General features: G+C 43.8%; 1 protein-coding gene across 1 annotated transcript; it reads left to right on the top strand.

Annotated features, from left to right (window-relative positions):
- Window positions 1-3,087: 3,087 nt before the first annotated feature.
- Window positions 3,088-10,990, top strand: NANP (N-acetylneuraminic acid phosphatase). The gene is made up of 2 exons (XM_065893159.1): window positions 3,088-3,215; window positions 9,694-10,990. The coding sequence occupies exons 1-2, from the start codon at window positions 3,126-3,128 to the stop codon at window positions 10,348-10,350; spliced, it is 747 nt and encodes a 248-aa protein (XP_065749231.1). The 5' UTR covers window positions 3,088-3,125; the 3' UTR covers window positions 10,351-10,990.
- The last annotated feature ends 1,119 nt before the right edge of the window (window positions 10,991-12,109 follow it).

Here is a 12,109-nt window from a genome sequence, read left to right as displayed (position 1 = left end):
ATCCTATATGTTAACAATGACATCATACTGTAGTTTGGATTTGCATTTCTTAAAATACAAGTGTGATTAACCACCTCTCAAATGTTTACTGGCTTTATTTTTCTATTCTCTGGCCAAGCTAATTCTCAAGGGATCAGAGGAGATAGCATTTTATGAGTCATCAGCATATAATATATAGATGGTACTCAAAGTCATGCAAGTGAATGAATGAGATTCTCCAAGGCAGTGAGTGTAGTTCGGCAGCCCTGGAGCCACTGAACCACAGAAAGTCAGTGAGATGAGGGGGAACCAGCAAAGGAGACTGTGAAGAGTAGTCAGGAGCAGAAAAGAAAATTTGAAAGCCAAGGCGGGGAAAAGGACTAGCTACGTGAAATGTTGCTGATTAAGAGAAGGAAGATGGGGCCAGAAATGCTATTGGATTTAGCAAGCTGAAGGTCACTGGTGACTTGGCAAGAGCACTTTCAATAAAGTATTGTGAGTGAGAGGGGTGTATCCAACAGATGGGAAAATTTTGATGTAAAAGAGAGGAGGAAAGAATTGCTGAAGAGATGTCCTTAAGCAGGGGCAGGAATCTAGTAAACAGCTGAAAGGGCTAGCCACAGAAGGACGCAGAGGTGGCTCATTTAAGGCTATCAGGCAGCGGAGGTGGTTATAGCTGATGATAGCTGGGTAGATGTAGCGGGAGCCTGTGAAATTCTCTTCTGGTTGTTTCCATCTTGCCCCTCAACTGAGCAATGCCCCATTCTGAGAAAACCTTTAAAGTTTAAACCACAGGGCAGGCCCTCTCTTTTGAAGTCATGGAGTTGTAATGAACTTGTACAGGAGAGGTGGGTGGGAAGGGTCTGGGCAAGGCTTTCCCTAGGGTAGGACAAGACAGGATCAATGCTGGGTAGCAGCAGTTGCACAGCAATGGTGCCATGCCACAGGACGCAGGAGAGACAAGTGTTGCAGTTTAGTTTTCACTTTGTGTTCCTTGATCAAGTCTCACAATTACCAATCTTTTATTTAGACCTTGCTTCCTGGAAATAGGAAAACATCTAGGTAGTAGTGTTAAATCTGTCAAGCTGACCAGTTAAGTAATGTACTAATAACCTGAGGCTCATTTATAATGAGGAGCCTGTACATTTCACCACCTTAAAAGCATACAGGAAAATTCACTGGTTCACAAACATCAACTGCAACAACCTAAAGCCTGGAGACATTTAATTAGAAGGAACTAAAGTTGTCAGTGTACTGTACCTGGCCATCACCTCCCTTCAAGCAGCCAAGTTGGACAGGTCATGGAATGCCATTAGAGTACTTGTCACAAAAAGAAACCTGTCAAACACCCAACCCATTAAGTCAAGAGGACTGATTACACATGCAGACTGCTGCACCTTCTCTGACTTTGGATTTGTGCCTAAGTCAATAAACTATATGCACATCAGAAAAAGGATACGGACTTCCCTGGCGGTCCAGTGGTTAAGGCTCCACGCTCCCAATGCAGGGGGCACCGGTTCAATCCCTGGTCGGGGAAGTAAGATCCCACATGCCTCACAGTGTGGTCAAAACAAACAAACAAACAAACAAAAAACGTCTGCAATCCTATAGACTTCATGTGCCCATATGCAGTTTTATGCTAAATTTATTCTTACAATTCAGGCAATTAAAAAAAAGTAACTCTAATTAATGCACTCATAATTTCGGCCGATTGCTAATCTAAATGACCAAAATTGATAGACTAGCCCTGCACATCAACAGTCATGTTTTTGAGGCATGGGTATTCATTTATTTTCCACAGTAGCAAAGAGAGGTCACCTGCGATTCTGCTCCAAAACATGGAAACTGTAGTCTGCTACTGCAGAAGAAAAACCTATTAACAAAAAGACAACTGACCTGATGGTACTGAACACCAGCAGCCCGTTAATCATGTATCTCAGGGGTGGGCAGATTTTCTTCTACGAAGTGCCAGACAGTAAATATTTTAGGCTTTGCCGGCCATATGGTCTCACTTGTAACTATGCAACTCTGCTATTGTATGGTAAAAGCAGCAAAAGGCAATACATAAATACTATTTATGTACACTAAAATTTGAATTTCATATAATTTTCACGTGTCATGAATACACTTCTTTTGATTCTTTTCTCAATTATTTTAAAAAATGTTAACAACCACCCTGCTCGCAGATCCGACAAAATCTGGTGGCAGGCCAGATTTGGCCGGTGGCCATGTTCTACCTGATAGACAATTTCTGGTCACTGATGATGACCACATGTCCAAATTTCGGTAAGGTTACCCAACAGAGACAATTCAGACAGAAGATTAGAGATTAGTTCCACGATCCTTATTCTGCTAGAAAGCAAACAACTGTTACTGACCTTCTGCAGGTTAAACAGACTCTCTAGGTACCTCAGCCTCTGGCTATACCTGAAAATCATCCAAGTAAAAAAGACACCCAGCGACCGGAAAATGCAAGGCTTCAGGAAAAGCCATCAAATCAAGGTGGACAAAACATCGGGCAGACACTACGGAGCCCTCGGTCTTCACGCAGAGCCGTCAAACAATGGCTCCAAAATCCAGGTTACACCTTTCCAACACATCCCCCAGCTCTGAGCCGGCTCCTGCCATCCAGCGGGGCCGCAGACTGGTAACCACACACACCCCCCCGACCCGGCCACGCTCTGAAACAGCCTGAGCTGCGCGGGCCAGGACACCCGGTCCGACCGGAAAAGCCCCTTGTTCTGTCTCCTTCCGGTCGCCACAAGGCGCAGAAAACCTCCCGCGGGCAGTCACGACGTCCTCCTCACGCAAGGAGGGCAAAATGAGAAAAGAGATAAGCACAGAGAGGCACCAAGAAGAAAGCCGCGCTTCCGACCACCCCTTACACGTCAGCGACTCAGACAACCGCTACGATCGTGACAGCGGCGAGCCCCCGACCCTCCCTAGGACCACGATTCCGGAGTCTCGCGGGACGTCGCTGTTCCGCGCCACTCAGGTATGGGGACATCTCGCGGGAGTTCCCCGCCGGTGCGCAAGGGTCGGGCGGCCTCGCGGCTCCGCCCCGGTATTTCCCATCCGCCGGCCCGTTTCGCGCAGGCGCGCGCGGCGGCTACGAGTTGGCGCGTCGCGCAGGCGGCGGCGGCGGCATGGGGCTGAGCCGTGTGCGGGCAGTCTTCTTCGACTTGGACAACACGCTCATCGACACGGCCGGGGCGAGTCGGAAGGGCATGTTGGAGGTAACGTTCCGGCTACTGCTTCCCTCCGGCGAGCCCGGCGCCCCGCCCCGCGCGCTCTCTCGCCCCCTTGGGCCGTCGGCCCACTGCCCTGTTGGCTCCCTCCGCGCCGGCGCCCCTGGTGCCGAAGGCCCTTCGTGACGGCCCGCGGCGGCGGCCTCGCTCAGAGAGCGGGGAGGCTGCGACCTGAGGGCGCTCCCAGCGCTCGGGCTCCCGGAAGGATGTCGCCAAACTGCCACAAGGGCAGAGTCGCCTCCGCACAGAAAGGCGGCCGCGCGCCAGGCGCCTGGCTTTCTGCCGGGACAGGTTTGGACCTGCCGGGACGAGCGGGCACCCGGCTCTCCGGGACTGACCGCGGGAGGCTGGTCTCCCACCGCGTGCTCTTCGTTGGACCTTTGAGCCTGGACTTTATCGACTCGAGGGCGTTTTCTCCGCAGGTGTTCCTGCCGTGGGTGTGACCCTCAGTAGGTTTACCTTCACGAGGCCTTGCTCAGCCGCATCCTCCCCTTTCTGTACCTACTGATGCTCTTTCAGACCTTTCCCGTGCTGTTCAAGACCCGAAGCCACCCCTGCTTTCTTTCGTCTGCATTCAGCTTTAAAGAGAAAACTAAGGATTACCATATCTGAAAAACCCACTTTCAGAAGCTAAATCCTTTCAGCCCTGAGTGTCCCGTCCTCTTCATGCTTCATTAGTTAGGTTGTGTCTCCCTGGATCTTCAGCCTCTTCGTCCTCTTTCTTGGTGCATTCCACACCTGCTGCGTTTTCGGATCTGTCCAATACTCTATTTTTTTATTTATTATTATTTTTTTTTTTGCGGTACGCGGGCCTCTCACTGTCGTGGACTCTTCCGTTGTGGAGCACAGGCTTCGGACTCGCAGGCTCAGCGGCCGTGGCTCACGGGCCCAGGCCGCTCCGCGGCATGTGGGATCTTCCCGGACCGGGGCACGAACCCACGTCCCCTGCATCGGCAGGCGGACTCTCAACCACTGCGCTACCAGGGAAGCCCGTCCAGTACTCTATTTTTATTTGTTTGATAAAGATGTCTTTACACTCTCTTATGATACTCCATAAGCAATATAATCAGTGTTTAATCATAAATAGTCGGCTTGCACATTTCTTGGGTTTGAATCTTGGCTCCACAATTTTCTCTGAGATCTCGGGCAAATAATTCAACTCAGTGCCTCAGTTTCTCATCTGTATTACAATACGACACTAGGGCCAACTTTAAAAGACTGTTTTGGGGAATTAATTGAGATACTGTGTATAACAGTTTAGCAGAATGATTCTCCAAAATATGCATTGGAAAAATGTTAACGATTATTTTATACAATTATTTCAAAAAATAAAAAAAAGGGCAACAAACCTATGTCAATTTTTGAGCTTAAAAAAAAATAAGCAAATGTGAATAATTCATGCAGAATCTTTTAAAATGCCCAGTACTTTAAAAAGAACGCTTCCCTTGGACCTTTATTTCTCCACAAGATATTACCTCTCTTGACAGCCATGTTTTTCAAGAGAAATCTATACCATTATCTCCATGTTTCTACTTCCTGTGTATTCCCAAAACCACTGTAGTGTGTTTTTTTTGTTTTTGCCACTAGAATGAAATAAACTCACCATCTATAGGCACCTCCCAAATTGCCAGAATCCTGGACATTTTAAGTCTGTCTTAATGACTTTACCGAAGTATTATACACTGTTGACTGTCCCTTCATGCCTTTGATCTTGACCTCAGGGGCACCATCCCCTGCGATATTGTCTCCAGTATCTCTAGCTGCAAACTGTACATATTTACCTGTGTGTTTTTGGCAGGCCAAGTCCAGTGTGTTGTCATTAAGTTCTTAGTTTATTCCAATCCATGCTATAGGCCAAGAGTTGAGGCTTTAAAATTAGACAGTTGAGATTGAATCACAGCTCTCCCAATACCTAGGTGAAAGCACCCGAACAAGTTAGTTAACTGCTCTAAGCCTCAAATCTTTAAATAGTGATATTTGAATAGTGAAATTAGTTCTCAAAAACCCTATCAGCTAGGTTTAATGTAATGCATGGGAAGTACATACAGTCCAGTGTTCCAGAATTATACCACCGTCCACACTATCACCAAGTCTGTCCTCTCCTGCACATCCCCTCTGCCCTTGTCTTAGTTAAAGCTGGACTTGTCTATCACCAAGACTGTTACTATGGTCTTGATGCCAGGCTTACCATGTCCAGTTCATCCTCCACATTCCAACTCACATGCCCACAGGTAAGTAGTGAGCTTCTTAAGAGGGAACAAACTGTCTTATTCATCACCGTGTGTTTGACACAGGGTGAATGTTGAATGGATGGATAAAAGTCCTATTCTCCAGACTTGGTTCTCTTACCATTTGCTTTATAAATATCCTATGAAATGTGCAGAATTAACTATACGAGGATCTAGGATCGCTTTATCACATAAGAATACAACACCCACAAATGTTAGCCTATTCAAAAGTAACATGCCAGCTTTCTGAATCACTGAATGATTTATGAAAAGAGGAAGGGGGAAAGGTCCAGCCATTGCCCTGGGCTTGAGGAAAAGGAGTCATACTGATTATATATCACTTTAATTTTTTTTCTTTTTTCAGCCTCTTTTTTTATATATATACAATTTTTAAAGGTTACTTTCCATTTATAGTTATTACAAAATATGGCTATCAGCTTTAATTTATTTTTAGATCATCTGGGAAAGCTATTTCCACCCTCTTTCAGTGTCACTACTCAAGAAGAAGGCTTCTCCAGAAAAGGGGTTTCTCAGAGAACAAAGTAAAAAAGATTTCTGCATTTTTGAGTTTGCTTTCTAATGGGTATGACAGTGAACATAATAAATGTGCTTTTATTTATAAGTGTGTCAGAAAAAGTGGAGGGGAGAAAGAATTGCATTTTTAAAATAGGTTGGTCAGATTAGGCCACATAGAGTAGATGATGTTTGAACAAAGACTTGAAGTAAAAATAACAGGAGGGGGCTTCCCTGGTGGCGCAGTGGTTGAGAGTCCGCCTGCCGATGCAGGGGACACGGGTTCGTGCCCTGGTCCGGGAAGATCCCACATGCCGCGGAGCGGCTGGGCCCGTGAGCCATGGCTGCTGAGCTTGCACGTCCGGAGCCTGTGCCCTGCAACGGGAGAGACCACAACAGTGAGAGGCCCGCGTACCGCAAAAAAAATAAATAAATAACAGGAGGGCTGCTTGAATTGTTAGTCTGTATGCAGCCATCATGTTTTGTGAGCATGTATTTTTAAAAGTAGTTTTATTTAGAATTCAGCCACTTCGTATCTTTATCATATGTGTTATATGGTTCCCACACTGGCCCTCAAAAAGTCTTTTTAAATCACAGCTAAACACTAGTACTAATGGTATTTAAGTCTGGGTCCAGAAAGTAGGAAGTAGGACGGAGTTTCCTTTTTGCATGTGTTGCGATAGAGCCTTAAATAGAGTTTTGAAGTAGATGGAATTTGAGTTTATATTGTGTCTAGAAATTGATCTCCCCTCTCTCACTATCTTAGCTCTCCCTTCTTCAGGCCTGTACGTGCCTAGTGGGCTCATTCTACTCAGAATCCTTTTCAGGCCTGACTTACCCTTATGCAAAATGTCATCACACCTCTAAATTAGAGATCTTTTCCCTCCATCCCCAATTAAATTTAGACTCCCATTCTCTCAGTGCAGGTGTTAGGAGAGTTTGCACCAGTAATGTGGACTATTTCACCTTAGGTATTATTTCTGTTTGAACTAATATTAATATGTGAATGACTGATAAACATCTTTCCCAAAGCTGTTAATATTATTAAAATGCCACTTGTTGTTCCAAATGAATATGTAGCTAGTTTCTGTGTGACGAAATGGCAAAGTTAATTCAGGGAATGTAATGGGAGGCAGTTTTGAAACTTGGGAGCAATATACCTCTACAAGAATCTCCCCTTTAAGGTGAGCTAATCTGCTTTTTCAGATCCCAAGAATGTGCTTAACAAACTGCCAATTGCAGTTTATAGGAAACTGGATCTTTATTGGGAGCTTTCATTTATGAACTGAGCCAGTTCCTGTTGAATCGCAAGTACTGTGGAGTCCTAGAGGCCTCTGTCCTTTTATTGTGTAGCAGTAGCGTTGCTAAAACTGTATAGTGACCTTCAATCGTAGCTCAGGAGTAATTTAGTTGACATTGCTAGAAAAGATGGTGACATAACTATGGAGATTGAAAAGGCTTGATTTGTTCATTGAATTTTAACTTTATAAAGCAAGAAATTTCAAAGTTTTCCCTTCACCTAAAATTCTTAGGGCTGGTTTATTTTTCTCTGACTAGTAAGACTTTTCTTAACTATTATGTTTTGTGGTTAACACAAATAGCTTGAGGAAGAATGTGTCTCTTCAGCTCTTTCCCCTTTTCAGTAGGTGAATTGAGTGTCTGGTGTGAGTAGCAGATCATTTATTCCCTATAGAGTTTAGGGTAACAATTTAACTTGACTTTGACTGCTTCACTTCAACAACAGAAAATCTTTAGCCCCAGCTGTGTGCATTGCCCTCATCCTCAAAGATCCAAAATTGCCTTGGCATGATCGACTTTCCCAGATGTCCCTGGGACAGGCGGCTTCAACTGCAAGCAGTTCACTTGGAAGGTGACCCTAGGAAGCACTGTAGGGGGTGGTGGAGTCAGACAGGGAAGGGAAGGAATCTAATACAGGCTGTGTTCATGGGCAGGGAACTGTGAGAACGGTTGGGGACTCTGGGAGACACATGTAGACATACTTTACTTGTCCCTTCCAAGGGGCAACCCAGCAATATCTGCTTCTTATTGGTTGAGACCTGCTCCTTGGGCTATACTCTGGCTCCAGCCTATGTGCATGGGTGCCCCTATGGCGAGATAAAGCTCCCAGGCAGAGAAGCCCAAGCACTTGCAGTATGAAGCCTTTGGCATGTATGGGCATAAAGTGTGCCAAGGGAATTTCGGTAGCTACAGCCTACCCAGCCTCATCTCTAGTGCTCGCCCTCACTTGCCTTCCATTGTGGCTGAACTCAGCTTCTTGCCTTTTCCAGTTCACAGAATTCCAAGTACTGTGTCTTTGTGCTGTTCCTTCTGTCTAGAATGATTTTATCCTCCTCCCATCCCCACCTTTGGGCTTGGTAACGCCTTGGTTTAAATGTTCCTTCCTCTGCCCTCCTTACCCAACAACCCTGGGGTTGCTCCTTACATTTTATTTCCAGTTTTTTGTGTGACTGTCAAGGCACTCAACCCAGCATTTGTGGTGGTTATTTTCCCCACCAGATAAGTTCATGAGGACAAAGGGTCCAGTCTCCAGTGCCAAATACATAGTATAAACGCAAGCATGTGGCCTGTGGAGTTAGGCAAGTATGGGCTTAAATCTCAGCTGGGGCAAGTTATTTATCAGGTCTAAACTTCCATTCCCTCATCTCAGAAAGGAAATTCCCTTGCAGAGTTGCAGGAAAGATTAGAAATAATATATGTGAGTACTGGGCATAATGCTTTGCCACATTAGCATCTTGGTAAGAAGATAGGCCAAAGGGATAAGAACCTAATCTCATAAAAAGTCAAGATAAAGAGCTGTGGGAACATAAGAAAGATTATGATAAGGGATTCAGAACCAGTGTGACAAAGAGGGAGACTCAGAACTACTTGAAGTTTTTTATCTGGAATCCTAAGTTTGGAAGAAGCACCATCATTAAACTGCTGAGGTCACAGAACATGCCTGATTCCGTTAGAGCTACATATATGCCTGTTTTTAAAAGTACAGAATTAGGTGCTCTTTAGGACCTAATTTAGGCCTTCAGAACGTAAAATGGATAAGATGAGGAAAGGTTAGGTGAACTAGCATTACTTCTGGGAAGAGTCTAAATATCAGTTGTTAGAAATTTTATGTTTTACTAAATATAAACACAGTTTTGTTTTCATGTCTTCATGACCGGAATGAAAGGTGGTAGACTTAAACTGACAAATGAGGGATTTTTATTAGATATGTATATATATATATATATATATATATATATATATATATATATATATATATAAAGAATCTTCTTAGGGCTTCCCTGGTGGCGCAGTGGTTGAGAGTCCGCCTGCCGATGCAGGGGACACGGGTTCGTGCCCCGGTCTGGGAGGATCCCACATGCCGCGGAGCGGCTGGGCCTGTGAGCCAAGGCCGCCGAGCCTGCGCTCCACATCGGGAGAGGCCACAACAGTGAGAGGCCCGCATACCGCAAAAAAAAAAAAAAAAAAAGAATCTTCTTAGAAAAAATTGGTAAAAAATATGAACGAGTTGTCTAGAAGGGTTGGGAAATCTTCACTCTTGTGTTCTTTAAAAATAAGACCAATTCCCAACAGAAATGGTATGGTAATAGAGCTTCCTTAAGACAGAGGAGTGGAGTTAGAATCTGTCTGTGCTCTGGGTTTATAGGCTCACAGGATAAGTATTAAAGACATGAAGTATGTTGATGGAGTTATTTTCCTTTATTTAGGTGATAAAGCTCTTACAATCAAAATACCATTACAAAGAAGAGGCTGAAATCATCTGTAACAAAGTTCAAGTTAAGCTCAGCAAGGAATGTTTTCATCCTTCTAAAAGCTGCATTACTGACCTCAGGACTTCACACTGGGAAGAAGCAATCCAGGAAACAAAAGGTGGTGCAGCCAATAGGAAATTAGCTGAAGAATGTTATTTCCTGTGGAAATCTACACGTTTACAGCATATGACACTAGCAGAAGATGTCAAAGCCATGCTCACTGAACTTCGAAAGGAGGTCCGCCTACTTTTATTAACAAATGGAGAACAACAGACCCAGAGGGAGAAGATCAAGGCTTGTGCCTGTCAGTCCTATTTTGACGCTATTGTTGTAGGTGGAGAGCAGAAAGAGGAGAAACCGGCACCTTCCATATTTTATTACTCCTGTGATCTCCTTGGAGTACAGCCTGGGGACTGTGTGATGGTTGGTGACACACTAGAAACGGATATACAAGGAGGCCTCAATGCAGGGCTGAAGGCAACAGTCTGGATAAATAAAAATGGAATGGTGCCGTTGAAGTCATCCCCCAGGCCGCATTATATAGTTTCTTCTGTGCTAGAGTTACCTGCTCTCTTACAAAGTATAGACTGCAAAGTCAGTGTGTCTGCTTAAAGCACAGAAAAGGGTATGCTTACGAATTTTAGGGTCAAATTACAGGGTTTGAACTAAGAAAAGTTAAGGCATTCTATATACTATGACCTAGTTCTAAGGATAATTATACTGTCATGTAATGGCCAACTAACCATTGACTGGTATTTATATCTGAAAATCCAGAGTACATTATTATAAGTTATTTTTAGTAGGGTAACCCAGAAAACTTGAGGAAGTATATTTGTTAATCTGTGGCTTGAGATTTTTTTTTTAAATTACTTTGTTAATCTCTTAGCATCTTGGATCTATGAAGATACCAAGGAGGATAACTTATACATGGGTGCACAAATACAGATTTTATGTTTTGGCTTAAAAATAGGTATTTTTAAAAAAATAGTTATTCTAAAACATATATACTAGAGATTTATTAGAGCAGTTGGATCTGGTTAATATAAGTACCAACTCTCAAATCAAGGCATTTCACAGTGAAATTATTTTCATATTTTCTGTTTCAAAAACATGCACCATATTTTTGCCTACTTTGTACGTATACTTCTCTTATGAATCTAATTTTTCTGCATTACCTTTGGGGTGGGGGGGGATAATTTTCCTATGGTGTGTACGTGACCAATAAATTCCTCCGGTAAAAAAGCTGTTAAAATCAGCATATGGTGCTCCTTTTCCGTTACATTTTCACATCTTTCCAGGGTGAGCTTATAGGTTCCTGTTAGTCTTTACCTCTTATGGAAGTACTTTTACTATCTTTTCCCAGGTACGCAGTGAGGTTGAGGGACCAGTCTGTCTTGCTGTGGATGAGTGCAAGCCACATGGCCCCAGAAGTCACTTTCCTGGAAGTTGCCTTGGTGTGGCCTAATCATGCTGCCCGTATCTGTTGTCTGCTGACTGGATAGTTTCACCCATATGATGAAAACTAGTAGAAAATTAGGTTTTGCTATGAACCATTCCCAGAGTGCCATTTTCATACTTGACTGGCTCTTTTTGGTATCACCGTCTGCCTTAAGTCTCCTGTTTTTCAAATTTTGGGAACTATGTCATTGTTTCACAGATTTCTGTATCCATTTCAGAGTTTGCTTTGAGCTTAGTAATTAAAACTCCATAGGGAGGCATCTTGCAACTAGAAAAATGTCTCAAGACCATTAGGCTAGAAAGTCTCATGATTTCACCAGCCAAACTTAGAGTAAAATGGTTAATTAAGGAAAAAAGAAAGAATGATTAGGGTTGTTTTTTGGTAGGGTGTTTTTTTTTAACTTTTGTATAGGAAACTACTAGTGTAAGATGTTCGGTAGTTGGGGTATATTTAGCTAGGGCTCCTTCAAGTATTCTGTGAAGAACAGGATCCTCTGCCATTGTGCATGTGCCTGTTGCACTTCTCACTCTTAATTTTTAAAAATGTGATTGTGCCCTTGACTGTTCGCTCTGAAGCTGAACGTTTGTGGACAGGGAATGTTTGTGTATAGCTCTTCCAGGTACGGTGTCCATGCGACCTCAATTATAATTGTAGCTATTTGAAAATTGTTAAGGTGGAGGATGTTGACAGGAAAATAGTTGTGTGCATGATTTCTCCAGTGGGCTGAGTGTGGTGCTGAGAGCTTGTCCTTTCAGCTCACCCCCAGGATGGGTCTAGACATGGCACGTTCACTGTGCTCACTGAGAAGGCTCATTGCTCCCAGATCACGGCAGCAGACCTCCTAGGATGTTATATGAGCAGTTCGTCAGCAAAAGTGATGTGGCGGGGAATGAAATAATTGAGTTTTTTGTA

The sequence above is a fragment of the Phocoena phocoena genome, chromosome 15 (genome assembly GCF_963924675.1).
Source record: "Phocoena phocoena chromosome 15, mPhoPho1.1, whole genome shotgun sequence".
In the NCBI taxonomy this organism is placed as follows: Eukaryota; Metazoa; Chordata; class Mammalia; order Artiodactyla; family Phocoenidae; genus Phocoena; species Phocoena phocoena.
The sequence above is the reverse complement of the archived record's forward strand: the minus strand, read 5'-3'. Positions and strand labels throughout refer to the sequence as shown.